Source organism: Salminus brasiliensis, chromosome 14 (assembly GCF_030463535.1).
Source record: "Salminus brasiliensis chromosome 14, fSalBra1.hap2, whole genome shotgun sequence".
Classification (NCBI taxonomy): Eukaryota; Metazoa; Chordata; class Actinopteri; order Characiformes; family Bryconidae; genus Salminus; species Salminus brasiliensis.
The window spans coordinates 27,731,546-27,751,954 of record NC_132891.1 but is presented as its reverse complement, the minus strand read 5'-3'; the positions used below and the strand labels follow the sequence as shown (position 1 = coordinate 27,751,954).

At 39.9% G+C, this 20,409-nt stretch overlaps 1 protein-coding gene across 1 annotated transcript in view; it reads right to left on the bottom strand.

Moving 5' to 3' along the window:
* The window catches only part of plxna2 (plexin A2), a 217,876-nt gene that overhangs the window by 27,507 nt on the left and 169,960 nt on the right, over positions 1-20,409 (bottom strand). The window contains exons 17-22 of the mRNA XM_072656506.1: positions 18,315-18,408; positions 9,616-9,855; positions 9,099-9,242; positions 7,212-7,446; positions 5,647-5,789; positions 5,017-5,285 (exon numbers count right to left, since the gene is read on the bottom strand). Coding sequence (XP_072512607.1) covers positions 5,017-5,285; positions 5,647-5,789; positions 7,212-7,446; positions 9,099-9,242; positions 9,616-9,855; positions 18,315-18,408 — 1,125 coding nt within the window. The remainder of the gene's footprint in view (positions 1-5,016; positions 5,286-5,646; positions 5,790-7,211; positions 7,447-9,098; positions 9,243-9,615; positions 9,856-18,314; positions 18,409-20,409) is intronic.

The following is a 20,409-nucleotide window of genomic DNA, read 5'->3' as shown; positions in this document are numbered from 1 at the left end:
TATCAAGAAGAAGAGGGGGAGATGGTGAGATAGAGGGTGAGGGACGAGCAAAAGAGGGAGAGAGATAAATTCAGGATAACATTCAACAAACAAAACTAAAGCTCTGCTCATTAAGACAAACTACGTTAAAAGCTACACAGAGAGAGGCAGAGGGACTGAATGTCACACAGTGAGAGCACTGCTGACAAAAATTAAAAAAAGAAAAAAAGACAACCCAAAAAACAACAGAATTGTATGCTTTAGAATTGACTGACCTCACTTTTTGTAAGGTTATCCTAACAGAATACATGGAGGGCTGTCATAATTATTTAACAGCTGTCAAATGTTTTGATTTTAATAATAATTCCTCCTTTTATATAACACAAAGGCACATATATATATATATTTGCTGAAGTTGTCTGTGAAAACACTGGATAGCTGGTGGGAACACTTTTTAAGCACACTACCCTCCCCCAGTCAGTGTTCTCGTCTAAGCATGTTCAGTGACATTGCTTGAGAGGCGGTTTAGTTAGCTGACTTCATGTGACCTGCTAGCTGTTTGTTGAGATGTTCATTGGCCTAGATTACACAGTTAGCAAGAAAATAGAATGCAAAATACTGCAAATGCTGCATTTGGTACTGTTTCTTTTACACTGCTAGAATGCCGCATGGAACACATCAAAAATAGACCTAAAGTATGCTATTGCACTTGCCATGCATGGTACTGCTGCATCCGGTGTGAAAGAATACACAGATTAATATAGGAACGTATAGGATGCGTTTGGCTTGTGAAACAGGCTGTGTGGAAATTGGGAATTACTAAATTGGGGAATAAAACCCACTTATGACTTTGTGCAGAAAAAGATGATTAATCTGCAGAAGAACAGTTTTTGTAGAGTATTTGTCAGCTTCTCTTTACCCTATTAATTGCTGGTCAGCTTCTGACAATGTGACTACCGTTGACCAGGTTATTATTTGGATGAAGGGCATCTTTCGTCAGTGCCATTGTCATGCTGGAAGTGTTCGACCAGCCAATAATATCCAACTGAGAACGATTCTGTGCTCAGAAAATGACCAGAAAAAAAGCTAGAGGCTAATTGTGCATTGAAATAGATAACTGCACATCAACAAAGTGGACATGAAAGAAAGGTGGCCACACATTTAAATTCAGCCTTGATTTCAGTGTGGCCCTGGCCTATGGTACATTCATTTTACATGATCAAATATAGACAGAATTCTACTAGAAAGGTTAAATATGAAGCTCACCATGCTTTAGGCTAGCCAATGGAAAATACTAAAAGAACAAGTCTGCCTCATTATTTGTTAAATTATGTTATGATTAAATGCAAGTGGGTCAATTGAGGAAAATAAATTACTCACTCTGTTGACATTGTGCACAATTCCTCAAGATGTCTCATTTGCAAGCAACTGCCTTGAGGGCATCTCTGACATACATATTTTCTTGCAAAGAAAAATCCTTTTAAAAAGTCCTTTGTTCTAATTTCAAGGAAATGTTGTTAAGTTACAAAGCATGAAGGTGGTTTAGTGGGTTACCTTTATAACTCAAAGTTACAAACAACCAGTTTTTCTACTCCTTATTTAACTTTAATGCTTTGAGTACAACATCAGGAAAAGGAGAAGGAGAGAGAGGCAGGGTGGGGGTGGATGGGCAGAAAGGTCTCTTAGAAAGTGATTAGTCAGTTAATACTCACATCTGTGCTGAGCTAGACTTGGCTTTGAGCCCTCTGTCTAAAACCTGGTGTCTACTGTAATGTTGTTTTTTATTACAGCCACCTCTAAAGCCCTCACTTTAATAACTCTGTGAGATAACAAATCAACCCTAAATATTTTGACGTTTAGTGGAAGGCATTCTGCAGAAGTGCACCTGCACTACAGTGAAATGGGCATGCATGCACATCAGAAGTATCTAGCTAAAATTAAATCAGCTCCAACCGAGTCTCATCACCACCTGCTGATTTGCACAAGGACAGACATTGAGGTGCTGAAAGTTACAAAAGAATATTAATAAAAAAAAAAGATTTGCTGCCCCGCAGGCAGCAATAATAATTCTGCCCTATGATTTTCATAGTTGGTACAACTGCAGACAGCAAGTTGAGCATGCTAGAGAGAATGAAGGAAGAGAGAGACAGAGGGAAACAGAAGAAAAGGGATGGGGTGGGGGCTAAAGATGAAGGAGAAGAGGGTCTGTCTTAGCTTCCTTTGGAGTGAGTGACTGTGGTGCATAAGGCGAACCCAAAATCAGTGTATTCAATTGATAATCCTGAAAAACTGGAAGAAAATAATAATGAATAAAAGAACTACAAAAAACTAAGTAAATAAAAAAAAGAAGAGTGCTGAATACAGCTACGCCACCAGCCTGAGGATTACCGTATTATGTTCCTAATGATGGCTGATAATGAGAGAGATGAAGCGTCTGTCACGTTAAATAACAGAATAATCCATGTTTTTCGCTTCTGCTGCTAAGATCTATGTGCGTGCATATATTTTCTCCGACTATTAATGAGCAGCCTTCCCTTGCAAAACACACTAAGGAATTGGACTATCAAGGAGCATGAAGGGGAAGGGAGGGGAGCAAAGGAGGGGAAAGGAAATGACAGAGAGAGAGAGAGAGAGAGAGAGAGAGAGAGAGAGAGAGAGAGAGATACACGGTTATTTTACATGTCATTGCATTTATTTATTTATTTATTTTATTTGTTTATTTGGTTGCTTACTTTTGTTCCTAATTAATAACTTATCTTTCACACTACCTTTTTATATCGTGCAATTTAACTGAGTAACTGAGTATTTTCCTGTTTTCACAAATTCAACTCTGGACAGTCCCCTGTAATTAGTAAAGCTTGCGATTTTCCCTATTCACACTTGCAGCTCTTAAAGCAACATAATGCAGCATTTTTATCTTAAAATAACAATTTCAAAATCATTAATCATTGATGCTCCAGTCATCTGTATTAAGAAGAATAGTGTATCTTTGCTACTCCATGGCTCAGAATGCCAGTTTTCTGCACTATGTAACTATGTATGTGATGATGCAAGCAGGACAACAGGAGAACTACATAAAGTTGAGTAATAGTCATGTGAAATCCTTTCAGTGATGGTTGCGTACCTCTCAACTTGTCAAGAAATGCATGTGTAAAGCATGTCTTTTAGAGGTGGCTCAAAGCATGAATTACACTTACTGACTGTAGGGGGAGCCCATAAGCAAGAAATACAAATTCTCACATAATACTGCTTTAAAAAAAGTTACTGTGGTTTACTGGAATGCACTTGTTCATACAAGCCATTTCTTAATTCATTTCTGAATCGTCCAAAAAAACAGAAATAAATCCTGCAACATTAATTTCCTGGAAACTGTACCAAATCTCTAGCAGGTAAACTGCTTTTTTGCTGAGCTGAACAACTGCCCCTACTCGTACTGATAGGTTCTCATGGCAATTACACATTTAATTCTTATTCTCACTGTAATGAGACCTATTGCAATAATTACTATCTAAAGATTTCTATTTAATTATAGGCTCACTTCTTTTTCTTTATTAATTACAGTATTTTGTTATTCATAACAGTATATCCATATTTCTTCCTCTTCTTTTTTTATTGCTCCTGTTGTGTTCTTTGTTTTGCTATCTGGTGCTGACCAGAGTCTAGGTTCCTCTCGGGGTTTCGAGGGAGTTTTTCTTTGCCACCCTGCCACTAGTTTCATTACTTGGGGCTTGATCCCGAATCTCGGCAAAGCTGCTTTGTGACACCTGCTGTGAAAAGCAGTATATAAATAAGCTTGACTAATTTGCTGCTGCAACTTTTCCGGAATTTTGACTCTAGCTTACATTCACACTTAAGCTATATCGGTAAGTATCCAGGTAAACATGCTTGTGTAAAAGTGAGTAAATAATAAGATTGTTAAATTGTACTATTGCAGTCTGACTACTATGCTTTTTATTCTGTAATGGAAATATGGCAGATTTGATTTCAGAGAGAGAGAAAGTGAAAGCGAGAGACAGAGACAGAGAGACAAGAGAAAGAGCCAGAGCTTTGAGTTCTTATTAGGATTCCAACATTGCAGTGCTGCTGCACAAATCCTGTAATCATGAACAACTCAATCAAGCTCAAACATTCAAGCTCAAAGTACACCACACCCAACCATTATTCAATTCAAAGTGCTACTGGACAACAACATCTGGACCTTTGGGGGTCTCATGTAATCCATCCTATGTTAGGTTACAGGTTCTCCTGAAAAACCAGGCCCGAATGTGGAGTGAAAGTCTGAAACCCGGCAGCGGAGAGAAACAGAGGAGAAGAGAGAGATGGATGGTGAAAAAAAAGCAGAGAAGGAGCGAGACAGGACCGAAGCCCAGCTACTTTTAAATGTTTTATGAGTCCACAGAACAGCGACGATAAATGACACTGACATCCGCACAGCATTCTGAACGAGGAGAGAGGATAAGGGAGACTAGCTGAAAAAGAGTGAAGGAATGAGAAAGAAAGAGACAGAAAGAGGACACTTATATGCTCCTCATTACTTCTCATAAAGTTTCAAGCCACAACGTGGGTCCAGTTGGTAATTCATCATTGTCTATTATGATGTCTAATATCAAACACAGAAGTGGCAAAGAAGTGGTAAAACTCTGCTTAACATTTAGATTTTAAAACTTAGTCAGACATCTAGTATATCTATATTTTAATTTTATTTAAAATAGGATTACAGGATTTTACACAAATATGACGACAACTATGGTTACGTAGCATTACACAGTTCCCACAAGCATTTTCCTGCCCACTTGACCAAGGTTACATAGTGCAGTTAGCAGTGTGCCGTGCCAAGAGTAGTAATGCCAGAGACTGGAGCATCAACATGACTGATCAACAATGCTACATAATGTTACTTTAGGAATGGACCCATTACTGAAAGTACTGTCAGAGAGAATGTAAGCATTAAATACTAAATAAAATTCTTTACTTTCTATAGTTATTTGAGCAGCATCTGTTTTTATTGAATCTGCAAGTGTGTGCACAGTGACATACCTGCGCAGAAGCAGTTTGGGGTGGTTCTTGCTCTCCAGGTTCTTGTCTATGAGGTCAGAGAGTAGGTGTTTTAGCACGTCGGTGGCATACTCCAGCCTGCCCTGCAGAGCGGTCATGATGAGGGAGGCCACGTTGCCGCGGTCACGCATAGAGAAGGAGCGCTGCAGCTCCAGAGTGCGAATGAATGTCAGCAAAAACACTTTGTTGTTGATCAGCTGAGCAAACAGCTTCAAAGCCTTTTCCACATTCTGCTGACCGTTACCAGACACCTGCAGGATACATATGTAGGTAAACACACACTCACACACCAAGCCTGTTAACAGTATACCATACAGTGGCAGGAATCGCATTAGTGTATTTGAGGTTACATACACACCCCACAAAAACTTATTTTACTTGTTTTAAGTGAGCTAGTGAGTGTCTGTACACACACAATGGAAACTTTCACTTGAGTTTCTACTTTCTTCTGAATATCTGATGGTTAAGATCTCTGCACTAAACAGTAAAACTATTAGCTACTATTTTCAGATTCAGCAGAGAGAGGAAATGCTTTTGTTTGTTTCAAATAAAGTTCAACTTAGGACTGTCCAACAGTAAGTGCATGTTTGTCTAGTGGGAAGAGTTACCCACCTCCAATTCTCGTAGAACTGGGTGGTCCTCGATGCCAGGAAAGAGCACTCTCATTGCATAAGTGCGGTAGTCCAGGTGAGGGATACCAGCTCTGTCCAGATCACTGGTCAACTCATTAATGTCTGTCTGCAACTCTGCAAATGCTGGGGAAAGAGAGAGCAAGAGTTTTTAATACAATGGCTCAAATCATTACTTTTTTAAATAACATAATGAAAACTAAACTACTACTAACCACACCAAAACCACCACTTTTAATGGTGAATTTTATTCAGCTTACAGCAATTTAGTCCTTTTCATTCACGCTAAAGAGCAACCAATCATAACATATATCCCGATATGTATATAATATTATAATCAGAAGAGATATTTTACCTGTATCAATGGAAAATAATTCCAATAAGTCTGGTTAATTCCAAAAAACAAAGACACAGTCATGTGTACATTAGGTCATAAATGAAAAATGTAGGATATGGGCCTTTTACAGGAGCACTGTAGCAACTGCCTATTGGCAGTATGAGTGAGGAGTTTTTTTCTTGTTTTGTTACTAAGTACAGGGAAGTACATTCCAGAGTAGCCCTTTAACAATAGCATCCTCAAAAGCATCCTCTGAGATGCAACTGTAAATGCCTGCTTGTCATACTGTTTAACATTCATATGACTAGTGTATATTTATGTATAATTCATGCTGTCATTCATTAAACATATTTAACTGTGCATATTTAATAAGTTACTTATTTTTGGCATTTTTATCATAGTGTGTGCATTCAGTTGCATGCTGTGCATACATACACACACACCGACACACCACACACACACACACACACACACGCACAGATAATAAATTGACTGTGTGCTGTAGTGTGTGTCTCCTGCTGATGGAGACCAGAGGTGAGGAGGCTTTAATTGGGTCCATTCTGACTGAGCAGCACTCTACCCTCAGGGAGTCTCCCTTCTATCTCTCTTTCTCTCTATCTCACTCACATTCTTTTTTTTCTTTCTTACAGCACACATGCTTGCACACACACAGAACTTTGTCCAACATAGATCCAGGCATACACACATGCCCTAAGCATGACACAGTGTAATGTAGATTCCTCTAACACAAAAAGCACAAGTTAGGGAGTTCACTTATTGGTCCACTACAGGAGAATGGCTCATTGGTCCACTACAGGTCATTAGTGAAAAACACTGGCTCAGCCTCTAAGTGTGTGTGTGTGCAAGCATGTATTTGTGTATGCGCTGACCACATGATAAAGCTCACTTCAATACAAATGGAGCCAAATAAGTGGCTTGCATGTGCATTACATCACCCATGGCTGAAGGCTCAATATGTGTCATTTAGCTACATCATTAGCCACAGAAGACTACTGTAATTGAGGTGAAATTGAGCGTCTGAAAATAGGGTCGAATGGAGCAGTGCTGAGATTCAGGAGGACGTTTTGGGTAAGTGCTTGAAAAAGAGGGCACTAGAGAAGGGCACAGTTATTGAACTTGTGTCTGGAGCTTACTGTTTGTGAACGTGTGTGTGCACCCGTGTGTGTGTGCACCCGTGTCAGTCTCCTCACCTTCCTTGCACTCCAGCGCCACCCTCGACTCTAGGTTGTCCATCTGCATCTGCAGCCGTTTGAGCGTAAGGTCATTTTCTCTGGATTTGCGTTTGTAGGCAATGAGGACAAGGATGACGATGATGAGGAGCAGGCCACCGCCTGCTGCGATGCTGACGATGGCGGGCAGAGTCAGGAGACTGTCTGACAGGATGTTCACAGACCCAGGAGAGACATGCAGACCACCTACTTGCACCTGAGACAGCAAACACACAAAGATTTATACTGTCACAAAACGGCCAACGTTCGAATAGCTTGCACAGATTGAACAAAGATCCATAAAATGCAAGATTTCAAAAATAAAATACCACAATTCACACAAAAAACTTTTCTCCAAATATCTCCATTTTTCACTTTTGTGAAATCTGGCACATGTTCATTACATTATATCAAATGTTATGATGAATGGGCCAATAAAAATGCTAGACATTTTTTATACATTTTTTTACATGGACTAATGTTTTTGTTTCTCTTTTTTCACTTCCAGAGCCCGAGAGAGCACAATTGGCCTTGCTCTCTCCTGGTGGGCAGATGGCTGTCTCTCTCTCAGCCCACATCACTTCAGTGTGATGTGGGCTGGCACAGGCATCTGCTCACTGGTGGGTCAAAGCTGGATACCCGGCACTTTCTGCTGAGTGTGTTGGTTGCCTGGTTGCATTTGCAGCAGTTCGAAAAGAGGTGGTGGTTGGTTGCGCAGGTGTCTTCATCCTCCTAGTGTCGGGAGTATTACATGGGAGTACTAACGAGTGAGTAATTTGGATAATTTGCTATGGAAAATTAGGTTAAAAAGACAAAAATGTATATAAAACAATAAATAAAGAGTTAAAAAAAGAGTTTGAAAGGATTGGTGCTTCTCTTGGACATGTGCAACTAGTTCATATCTACAATAGATAAATCTAATCAAATATAAATTATCAGCTAAATATAACGTCTTCTAAGGTTTTTGTGTCTTTACATCAGCCACCACAAGTTCACAATTTCTGCGTTTCTGATTAAGGGAGGGGTTACTTTCACCACCATTATTCCTGAAAGTATTAAATATCAGGGGTTCCACAACATTTTGCAGCCAGGGACTGTGAAAAAAATCTACAGACCCTCTAAGATTTCTTTTCTGAATACAATCAAACTGTTCAAATGCCAGGCCCATTCTCTAGTGCTGTGTAGCTCCAATCCACTGAACTACTAATAGTGTCCATGGTGTCTCGTTATTTGTATTTTCTGAAGATTGTAGTAACACAGTCTTGTGTTTGAATGCATTGAAATTCTTTTTGTTTTTCTGGTATAACCAGGGTGTTTTGTAACTGTATTCCTTGCCTCATTTGCTAAAACCTTAAATAACTGTTCTCACTAAATCCAAACTTGATCGCTTTATAATTGTTTGGCTCAAATCAATGTTAACGTTGGCTCATGGACCTCCAGAGGGATTGGGATCTGAAAGTGTGTCATATAAACTTTATAGAGAACTGTGTTGACAAAAAAATCTACACTGATGTATTTTTTTTCACAGCTGCACAATATATCATTGTATCTGTAGATTTACTGTGTGCAATTATTCAGTGACTATGGGCTGGAACTAATCATTGCTTTCTATTCTTAAACTAGCTTTTTACAGTTAAAGTGCTGCAGGTGTGATGCAAGTGTTGACCTGCTTTGTCTGGCTGACTGAACCATAACACATGCAACAACGCTTTTTCCCTCTCAGGCACCCAAAACATACCATTCACACCTTGCCAAACAAACTAGCAGCTGTAATGCAAACAATAAAAAAGAGGCAGGTACAGGCCTTTGTCTTACTCTCTGTCTCTCTCTCTATCACACACACATACACACACAGGCACACTGTCTTACCATGACTTTGTACTGGCCAGTGAGGTTGGGGGGCTCACAGAGCAGCTGGGTGTCTGAGACGGTGACTGAGCAGGGGGTCTCTCCAAGGAGCACCGTGTAGTTCAGCTTAACTCCACCTGAGGCTGAGGGAACCAGGTTCTTGCCCTTAAAAACACACACATACACACATTAGGTTTTGTAAAATATATTACAACACTTATGTTGCATACCATTACACTAATAGTTAATTAACATATATATAATAATTACCAATTTGTTCACCAATGTGTTAAATCATGAATTAATGAAGTATTTTTATTCAACAGGTACCCTTCATTTATTTGGAACTATACAAATTATAGTTTGTCTATAACACACAATCATAGTCACAATCAGTTGGCCAGGAATTATATATGTGAGCTCAAAAAGCTAAAAAGGTACACTGCGCTGCACTGCAGGAATTGGCCTCCTGCTGATATAATGTGATCACACAGTTAAAGGGCACAATTCACATCAAGTGTGATGAATACGATGCTACCTTCAGGATAATTGGTGAGCCTGGCTTCTGCTCTAAAACCCCATTGGTGCTGAGAGGCTCGAAGAAAGGGTTGGGGTAGTAGAGGAAGTTGGTGTTGTTGTAGACCAGCAGAGCCTGTACATTGTTGAAGATGAAGCCAAACTCGTCTGCATGCTTTACTGAGTCCAGCCCGGGTCTGTACTCCGCAGTCAGAGATGGTGCGAAACAACTCATAGTGGTAGTGTTTAGTACCCTACACACCTGAAAAAGAGAGAGAAAATGAGAGAGAATTAAATGGTATCCACTCATTTGCTTCATCGAAAGTAAGTTCTTTTGATGCCTCCAATTCTTCTAAGGTTTTAAGGTGCATTCATCTGCTATTATGAACAGCTCTTAAAAGCACATTGTCTTTTCAGAGTTTGTCAGCTGAAGAAGAGAAATGGAGAGATGCCTCCTAAAATAGTCAGCACAAAAACAACAGCTGAACCGCAGTGTAGGAGTGTCCTCATGCTCTATTTCTCAAAGCTCCTGAAATCAAACATGAAGGAGCCACGATTCAGACGAGCGAGGAACCAGCAAAGCATCTCCTGCTGCCCGTCTTCTGTTCTAAACACCAGAAAAACATGGTCAGGCACTCCTGGCTGTACAGAACTAGTAAAGGACATATTGCTGGCCTAGAAGAACGTACAGGTTGAGTACATGTAAATCCTTATTCAAAGTAACCTTATTTAGCCATGCTAAAATTAAAGTTGCAGGCTACCTCATAATGTCACTGCCATGTTTGTGCAGAGGAAGAAAGGACACAGACAGTGCTCCACTCAGAGAGAAGGATATTCAGTATGCACTTTCTCCCCTGCTTTAACCCATATAAATATTACAGACCTAGAGACCTATCCACTTTCTAATCTTTTTCTTTGAGATACACAGCAGAATCTTTTTCAAATACCTGATTTTTCTGAATATACTACATTAATTTGTTTAAAAATGACCTGACCTGTAGTTTCTTATGACCCCATTGTGTGTGAGCAGTGTCTCTACTTATTTGCTGAAGCTTAATGTAGCAATTTAATGTAGCTAGAAAATGTTAGCTACTCAGCTACACCTTTAAACATGGACAATGATTCTATATACACATTCTAACAAGAAGAGAAAACTTACATTTAGGTTCTATATGACACCAAAAAAGGTCCACTATTAAATCCTTTTTACTAAGAACACTTTCTGTTACGAACTCTTTTAGTGCTATTTATAACATATATTTCCAACAAGTAGTTTTCCATCATGAATTTTAATTTAAATATGAATTTAAGCAATCAAGCATTTGTCTTTGTCATGGCTCTATATAGGACCAGTGCCTTTACTGAATAACCCTAGCAGTGTAAGAAGATACACTGTGACAAAGTTGTGGCCTTTGAGCAAGGCACCTAACACGCAATTGCTTTACAGGTGCTAATGGGTGTGTACTGACTGCATTTATTCATGTGTGTGTGTGTGTGTGTGTGTGTGTGTTTAGTGCCATGGATGGTTAAATGCACTGCATATTTTGGAATATCTTTATGTTACATCCATATGTTAAATTCCAACCTTTCAATTTACAGCAGAGAGAACACAGGACTCAACTTGTGGTGCATAGAATATATATATATATATATATATTCTATATATAGACTGCTCACATATCTATATATATAGATAGAATATATATATAGAATGTTCCACATTCATCTTGATAGCAAATAAGTAACACTGATCTCATCCCCACTCTACACACACACACACACACACAACAGATGTCACACACTCAGACACACTCTCTCCCATGCTCATTTACACCCAGGCACTGAGCCTTCCCCTCCGTGCTCCAGAGAGTGCCACTAACTCTCAAACAACAAAATTGATTGCCTGACTGTGCCGTGAGGTTTTCATCTCATATCTCTCTCTTCTCCTCTCCAGGGGGAAACTTAATTAGAGCTAAATATCTTCAAAGCACAGCAAACGCCACGCCCCATACCTGCACCATTCGTCTACCCAATCGATGCAAAAGTCGTTTTGGCCACGCAAACCTGATTTTTGCAGATGTAAAAAAAATCAAAGGTGCACTGGCCTCCAGATTCAAACGTCTGAGTGTCAGAGAGACTTAAGCTGCATCTCATTCTAATAGTTTTCCACATTCTTTTTGCTGTTTGGAAATATATATATATAGGTTTATAACAATGCTACATGCAATAAGATGACTGTGTGGACAGTGATGTGGCAGCTGGTGTTGGTGTCACTGTTCCTATTTCATAAACTGCAGAGCGTCTCTGCAAGCAATGTTTGTGGTAATGTTTCTTGCTTTCAGAATAATGTGAGGTCCAGCCAGAGTGCATGTTAGATGACAACACAGTTCTGCAGCATGAAGAGACTGGATATGACACTTATTCTGCTGCAATACCAAGACTTCCATCAAGACAGACTGTTTAATAATGAATGTGACTCGATAACTCGGGCGCCATTCTATCGCCCCACTGTGCAAGTCCACTATACAGCCAAAGCCATCAGGAGTCTCTGGAATGCTGTCAAGCAGAGGTCACACTGGGGGCACAACAGCAAATAGAAAAACCTTAGCTAAGCTGTTGCTTATATGTGTGTTTGTGACAGTGTGAACAGATTTATAATTAAAAATTTGCAGGAATTCATACACAATGAGTGTTTCGAATGTGTGTCAATTGCAAATTCATTGTAGAAGATGTGAACATGAGCAGTCTAATTCTATTTAACATACTCTCTCACGTTCGATTTCATAAACTGGTAGAGCAACCTCAGCTTCTCAGGATGCCTCGGAGGGATGCTCATGGCTCTGCTGTAGAATTCAGATCTATTCCGTTTTTTCTCCCTCTGTGTAAGTGCCATGTGAGAGAGAGCAGGAACAGATGCTACCACAGCAACGCGCCTCATGCTGCCTGGAACAGCACCCGCACTAGCAATTTAATGCTGGCTCACAATACCATCTGGTCTAAACTGGCTGGATGCTGCATGTTTTTTTTGCCACATTTAATTTTTTTCCCACCACAATAGTTTCTCTCTCCATGCTATGAACAACCATCTTTCCAATAACTCCTACAGTGGTTTTGGATCATATAATTATACAAATTAATCCAACTGGTCTTATTGGAAAATGCTATAATGATTTATATAATTTTTCATTTTTCATTCCTAAGTCACGTCAGTTTCCATACAGTCCACATATAGAAAGTAGACATATAAGCAGTCTGTTTTGAATTCAGTGTTTTTGTGATGCCTTTTACATACAGGACTGTGATGTTGTAGGCAAAATAAAAAAAGAAAGAGCTTTTGGCAAGTAAGTGTGACTCAGTAAAACACTAATGTTAGAAAAACACTATTCATTCATGTTTTACATCGCTGTGTTCATTAAAACATCTCAAAAAATCTTCCCATGAGAGGCTATTATTATTATTATCATCCAACACCTAGTTTGGTAAATCAGTGCTGAATGTTGTTAGGTGAGCTGATGATGGAACTGAACACACCTGCGAGCTGGCTAGGGGCATCCAGGAGAAATATTGAACCAAGCCTTGGTCTTCAGACTAGCTCACAAGATATGCTTTTTGCAAAATGAGAGTTTCTTTTTACTGTATTTATGTTCACTTCTGTTCTAATATGATGATGAGTTTTCACAAATAAAAACACTTATTGTTGCGATAAGTGGTTTTAAATAATACTCTTAGGTGCCTAAAAGCTCTGCATAGTACTGTAAATCATCCTAATCAGCTTATATTGTTTTAATCTGGCCAGTTATATTGAAGTTAAACAATGAGGTTCATTGTAACAGTTTTTAAGCAGTAAAAAAACAGCTTGTTTAATTCTAAGGGATATAAAAGGGGGGGGGGTACCAGAAAAAACATAGATTATGATCACTTTTAGGGGTGTGGAAGAAAAAAAGCCTATAATTTCTTACACTCACGGCAAAGGCATGTTAAATGGCTTCCTGTAACTCTATTTCACACAGTACCATGAACATACTGTACTATCTCTATGGTTGTGGTAGCCCTAGGTACTGTGAGTTAAATTGGGATCTGGCCTAAAATAATTGGATTCCTCTCTGACTCATCTGGATCCTCCGGAAAGAGTCAGCGGAAACCACGGCCCCCACTCGCCTGACATCATTAATAGAGGAATCTCTCTTCACTTAATAGAATCATGTTTTTTGGGGACTGGTCTAAGAGAGAACAGGTTCTCTAAGGTGATGAGCCACCTACACTAATGGTTGCAGGGTTACTGCAGGCCACTAGCTATAGACCTAAAGATAAAACTTCACATAGACGTAGCTGCAAGCTGTAGATGCATTTCTGCATTAAAAAATGCAGAAAGAGCTCTAAGCTGAGACACAGGCAAATATGGAAAATAAGAAGAAGAGCAGCTTATGGGAATTCTGCACAAAGAAGGCTGTTAATGTAGTATTCTGCCAAGGATTCATGCTGAAGAATAAGGGTCAGGACACTCCATTAAAACTGCAAAGCTCAAATGATGCAGTGGAACTTGAGGCATTTGCTGCACAATGCCCTTTATACACATGTGCAACGAAACTGTGCCCAGCTGAGCAGAGCAATGTACACTGACCAGTTGAAGATAGTTACATCCATTAATGAAAAGAGACCACCATAGGATGTGGTTGCACTGGTACTAGTGGTTCAGGCACTGCTGAGATTTTAAGTATAACTGCTGGGCTGGGAATATTCTGCCAACCAAAATGATTTAGCCATGACCAGTCCTGTCGTCAGAAACTAGGGTAGGAAGATGACTAACACAAATTGTACATGAAAACAACATAAGCTGATGTCCCTGTTTTACTGAGAATGATCAACCACCTATATAATATCTGATTAATGGTCAGATATATAAGTGGTGGCCACTTTCCATCTTCTAGTGGTCTGAACAAATCATCAGTAACTGTATGGTAGATGCTGCTAATAACCAGGTAACTCAGTGTATACTCAAGGTTCTCTGTTTAAGCAGTGGAGGGGTACATATATAAGACTTTTATTATCTGTTTGAGTTTGGCTTTTCCTAAAAGGTGGTGTCTCGGGAGGTCTCTGGGAGGACACTGATTGCTGTGAACATCATCTGATTGCATGTGTTTCTGAAGTGCTTCACTTCAGCGCCATGCTGAAGTGGTGTTCTGATCAGGATGGCAGCTGATAATGCTTTAGGAATCCATCTTGTCTTGTCATTACTGCCTCTCACTGCCATTCCATGCGCCAGACGCCCCCCCCCCCCTCCACAGAAAGAAAATGGAAGCAGGAAAAAAAAATCTTTTCACTATAATCAGGACGATGATTAATGTCTCAATTGTAGGCTGGTGACAGGTACGGCGGGACGCACAAAGGCAATTGTCTCCGATTTCGCATGACTTTTGAGAATCCTGCCAGGTAAGAAGAAGGTGGGGAGGGAGAAGGAGGAGGCGAAGCAATTTGGGGAGGAGGCAGGTGACAATTTGAAGGCCGCACTGACACGCTCCCAGGCTCCAACTGCCAGGATATGCCGCTGTTTGCTTCTCCCCAATGACAAAGGCAAGAGTGAGGGGATGAATAGATGTGTAATTGTAACCTCAGCGGTTAATAAAAATTTCCGTTCCCTTTCGGGCTGCAAATCAAAGCTCAGCCTGCACTTTGGTGAATCCTCTGACTGAGGGGAGGGAGGTTTAGGGGGAGACTGCACTTGAAAGGAGGATGCTTTTATGTCTCTTTTTTGTCTTTTGCTTTCACGATTGTAGGGAGAAAGAGAAAGAGAGAGAGAGAGAGAGAGACAACCTGAAAAATCAGGCAGCGCCCACACAACTTCAACCATATTTCAGGAGTCCTCTAAGAACTGTCGGCTCTGTGAAGCATGCCACAGTTTGAAGCTGCTGTCATTTCTCATCATGTTCTAGATTTCCTTTCTTTTTTAGAAGAGGGATTTCAAGGAAACTGCCAGCACACAGGTAGGTACATGTGTAGAACTGAGGCCCAAAGCAAAGCTACAGAGAAACAGCCCCCTCTACTCCAGTATATTGTCACACTCTTTAATAAAGAATCCTGAGAAGCAGGGATGTAGGGTGATATCTGAAACACTTGGGTATCGGCAGATGTTTCCTAGAAAAAACGTAATATACACACACATACACACACACATAAATTTGCATATACATTTAGGCACAGCGCAACTAAATTTTCTCTTTGCGTATCCTGGCTTACATGCAGTGTCAGTCATGCTATGGCACTCATGGAGCAGTAAGGGTGAAGAGCCTTATTAAATAATAATAATAACAAAATTTGACAGCTTAGGGGATTTAGGAATGGAACCCACAACTTTGTGACCCAACACACTAACCACTAAGTCACCACAGATGTCATAAAGATTGAGGTGGATCTAGTCTCAGTTTTATTTACTGTTATAAACCTATAAGCACCATGCCTAATGCCAGGCTTGAGCTATACGCCTTATAAAGCACCCCAGCATTGAGCTGTAGTGGAACTGTGTTCTCTGGAATGATGGTGCTCCATCTAATTCCTTTGGGGATAAAGTGGGGTGGTGTTCATCCAACAGCCTGACCTCACTAACACCGTTGTTGCTGAATTCAATTAATCCTTAAAGCAATGCTCAAAAACTAGTACAATGCCTTCCCTGGACAGTAGATAGTTACTCCAACAAGAGGAGGATAAACTCTTTTGAGAAGAAACAATGATTGAGTGGGTGTCCCATACTGATGCTGTATCAATCAAACTTAGATTTGTGTCCACTTTCTTACAGAATAGCCATAAAAATGGGGTTATTGGCTTGTTTTAATCCTTTTTGTATGGTCACTAATTTGTTTCTCAAAATGTCAAAAAACAAGCAAGATTTAATATAGCTTAAAAACTGAGTTACTACTGCTTGCTTTCAAGATGACCGGAACACATCATGGTTAAAAATAACTTTATGTTTATATTTTAGATATTTTGTTCAAGGGAAGCCCTTACACAAACTAGGAAGCCCTAGAACACAAAGAAATAAGTAAGGACATATTAATGATGTATTTTGTGAACAGATTTCACAATCAGGGATGACACTGTAAATTCCATTTCAGCCAACTTCAGGCCAAGTAATGCAAAGGAAATACTTAAAACAAATTAGGCCAAAGGTCCTTTATACTGAATGTCCCAACCAGCATTGCAAGGCATATTTGAGGGATACTAAACTATCCATTGGAACTCATGAAGAGGCTACTACTGTTTTTGAATGAGAATTTTTGCTCTACACTTTATAAAACTGTGACTGAAAAATGTATGCACTCAAACTCTTAATGGATTGGGAATTGGGGTATAGCATATAATGTAAATACTGCTCATTTGATATACAGAATCACGCTGAAAGTGCATGTTATCACTGCTTGCTTTTATTTACTGTCTAATTTTAGGGAGCTAGAAGCTAGTTGGTGGTGTTTAGGTATTGTTCAGGTAGCCTCCCTCTGCAATTATTCTTGGTTTTGTTTATTGTATTCCCCTCATTTATCTTTGGAGTCTTGCTTGCAGTAACATCTTAAAGAGAAAATAACATATTGATTGGTGAATGTACTTTGTGTTTCGGACTAGAGGCAATATTTTGTTGCCGTCAAACCTAGAAATTGGCACAAACTAATACACTAATGATGCTCAGTATTACTTGTTAACCATCATTTTAATATTAGCCTTCACAATACAAAGCCAAGATTCAAGCCATTAAAAATGGTATTGTACGCTGACAGACTCCAGCCCGATCATATATGTTTTATGGATTAGTGCAGGGCAACACCTATCCTCCACATGTGGAGACCACCCATTGCACCCTCTCTCTCTCTCTCTCTTCTTCCCTGACCAGGCCAGAAAAACCCATTTCCTTAATTAAACATGGACCCCCAGGACTTGAAAACAAATGCAAATTGTAACGATTTCTCTACCTCAGTTTGATTATAGCAGGCTCTTGTTATGCTGACGAAGCCTTCTGACAGTAGTTAATCTTCCACAGACACCCATTAAAACAACCCCTCCTCGTGCCCACCAATGACCAACCTCCACCCTGCTCATGCTCAGTATTCCACAGAACTCCCAGTGAGCAGGATGCTACAGCTCATGCAGAACATTTTTACCCACAACAACAACAAACGGCCAAGGCACTCCCACTCGGCACTGGTGACTTGTGGTGGTTAAAATGCTCCAATTAAATACTTCAGGCAAACCACTTTGTGGAAGCTTTATGAAATTATTTAGAGGGGTAGATATCTCAGTTTAGAGATATGTACCCATAAACGAGGTCGTGAAGAGGCTGGTGGGTAATAGAGGTTTGTGATTTTTTGGAGCTTAGGTAGTGACCCCGCCTCAGGGTCCATCTAGCCTCTGTGGGTCAACAGAAATGACAAAAATGAGTCTAATGCAGTCTAAAGAAAGGCTTTGTCATGCTCAATTCCTCCTGTAAGTCACTGATAATTAACTTCGACCTGCAGACAAAGCATGGCAATGCTCAAGGTTGTGTATCTCTGAGGTCAAACTGATACGATTTTGGTTTCATTAGCCTTTCTCTCTTGAGATATAAGAACACACAAGAGAGCTGTTCTCCTAAAAGCCTGGGACACAGGTAATTGAGGTCATTTTGAAAAGGGAGGACGCAGAATTAAAGATGAACTAATAACCAAGAAGCTGAAGCACCTCCATTTTTATAGTACTTACGTTTACTGACTCATGTCCGCCGTACTTGACTCGTATCCTGGGTTCTTGCACAACATCCAAGTTGGTTCCAGTCACCACCAGGGGAGTGTGCCCACTACAAGCAAAATTACATTTAAAAAGGTCAATCTAAAATGAACATTGTACTTTGTTCATCTGTGCCTCTGGACATGTAAACCTTCAGTGATACAGTGAATACATTGATAAACAGTACAACCACAGCACACACAAAATGAGTGGAATAATATTATTTAGAGAGTGTCATAATAAGAAAAGAGGAGAATTTCTGCGTGAACACAAAAAGATCGGAGTGTTGTGAAGCACCATATAACCTGCAGGTTGAAGGCGTTAAAATCCATACCACCATCCATATGTCTGCTCATACCTTTTTGTGCTTGTGAGGGAATGTGGAAATGGCGGAATAAGGTGGACATGATCATGGTTATGGGCTTGATGACTTTTTGGTGAGTTTGGTGTTTTTACATGTAACTTTATGGAATGAAATTAATTTTTGTTTCATGATGACTCTAAATAAACTGACTTGACTCTCAAGCTTCACGTTTAGAGTGAAGAACTAAGTCTGGTACTTCCTGTACCTCTGTGCAAAGAAACTTTTCCCTCAGTCAACCCATACCAGCCTTTAAAACTTGCTCCTTTGGTCAAATGCTCCACTGAAGATAATAGGTTTGTGAGAAGGTAATGATTAAAGATGCTTTTAACTGACTTCAGTAGATGCAATCAAACGTTTTAGGCGCGCCTTTGAAAACACCAAAGAAATCAAGCTGTGGAGATCCTATTTAGCATTCAGGGGTCGTCCACAGCTTGATAATATACAACAAAACTACGCATAGAGACATGGGCCGGAGACTGCCACTGAGTGGCTTAGTGGTGAACGTCGAAGAGCTGGGCCCCCCTGTAGATGAAATGAGTGAATGATGAGTGAGGGGAATGAGTGATGAAATGAGGGGAAGATGGGGTGGTGGCAATAGCGATGTTGTTGGACACGAAGGTGAGGTGAGAGTAAAAGGTATATACAGGGCTGTGGAGGAGGAGTTGGGGTGTGGTCCATCTCCCAAAATTAAGTTTAATTTGTGGTCACAATTCAAAAATTGCAAGATCAAAGAAGGCATTGTTCAGCAAACTGAACCTGTTAGCTTTTAAACGCTGTTGTTGCTTGAATAAATACATTCTCTTGGTGGTTGTTGCAACACATTTCTGCAGCAATACATTTGTCAGTCAAACATTCATTTTCATAAATATTGCACATCTGTTTCTTTGACACAAGGACACGCAGGCGAAGACATTTCCTCGACAACCTATTCTAAATTCCCTACTGTCTCTCTTCAGCAGACTGGTCTGGTTGATGTTGATGGAGCATTTAAGGCTACTGAGATGCTGGAGAACAGACAGCACTCTGCCAGAGCCTTTGATCCCCCCTCCCAGTTCACCCCGCCTTTTTATTTGTTTATCTGCCGGCTTCAGGGGAACAAGCGCTGGACGCCGGCCATTCTCCATGTAGTATGTGAGAGGGTGAGGGGAGGTGCTGCTGCCTTGCCTAAACTCACAAATAGAACAAAAAAAACAAACATAGGACCTCCTCTCTCTTTGCATCTATGTCTCTATCTGTCTATTTTTAAATATGCATCTCTACAGGTCTTCAGGAATTCTGGATTAGTATGATTTTATTACAATTTTAGAGCTCTTTGAAGTTGATAGTTATTGCTTTTGTTTTGCTACATTACTCAAAGAAAATTACAAAATTGCATAATTAGTTGCAAAAATACACATTTCATTTACTAAAAATGTTCAAGGTTTTTCCACATGATTTAAATGATCAAAATATCAAAAACAACCTAAATCTCCTTAACTAAGAAAACAAATATGTGCTCTGAACTTTCAACATCCCTCTGTTAAAATCTAGGGATTAAGTACAGCTGCATTGTAGGAAACACATGTGTATGTATGTGTGTTGGGGGGCAGGGGGTTATTAACACTTCTTCTAAAAATCAAAAATTAACACCACCCCCCTGTTTTTAACTCTTCCCTCTTTCCTCTTTTGTCTCCATGTCCTGAGGACCTGCTGTGCGGTCTCAAACTG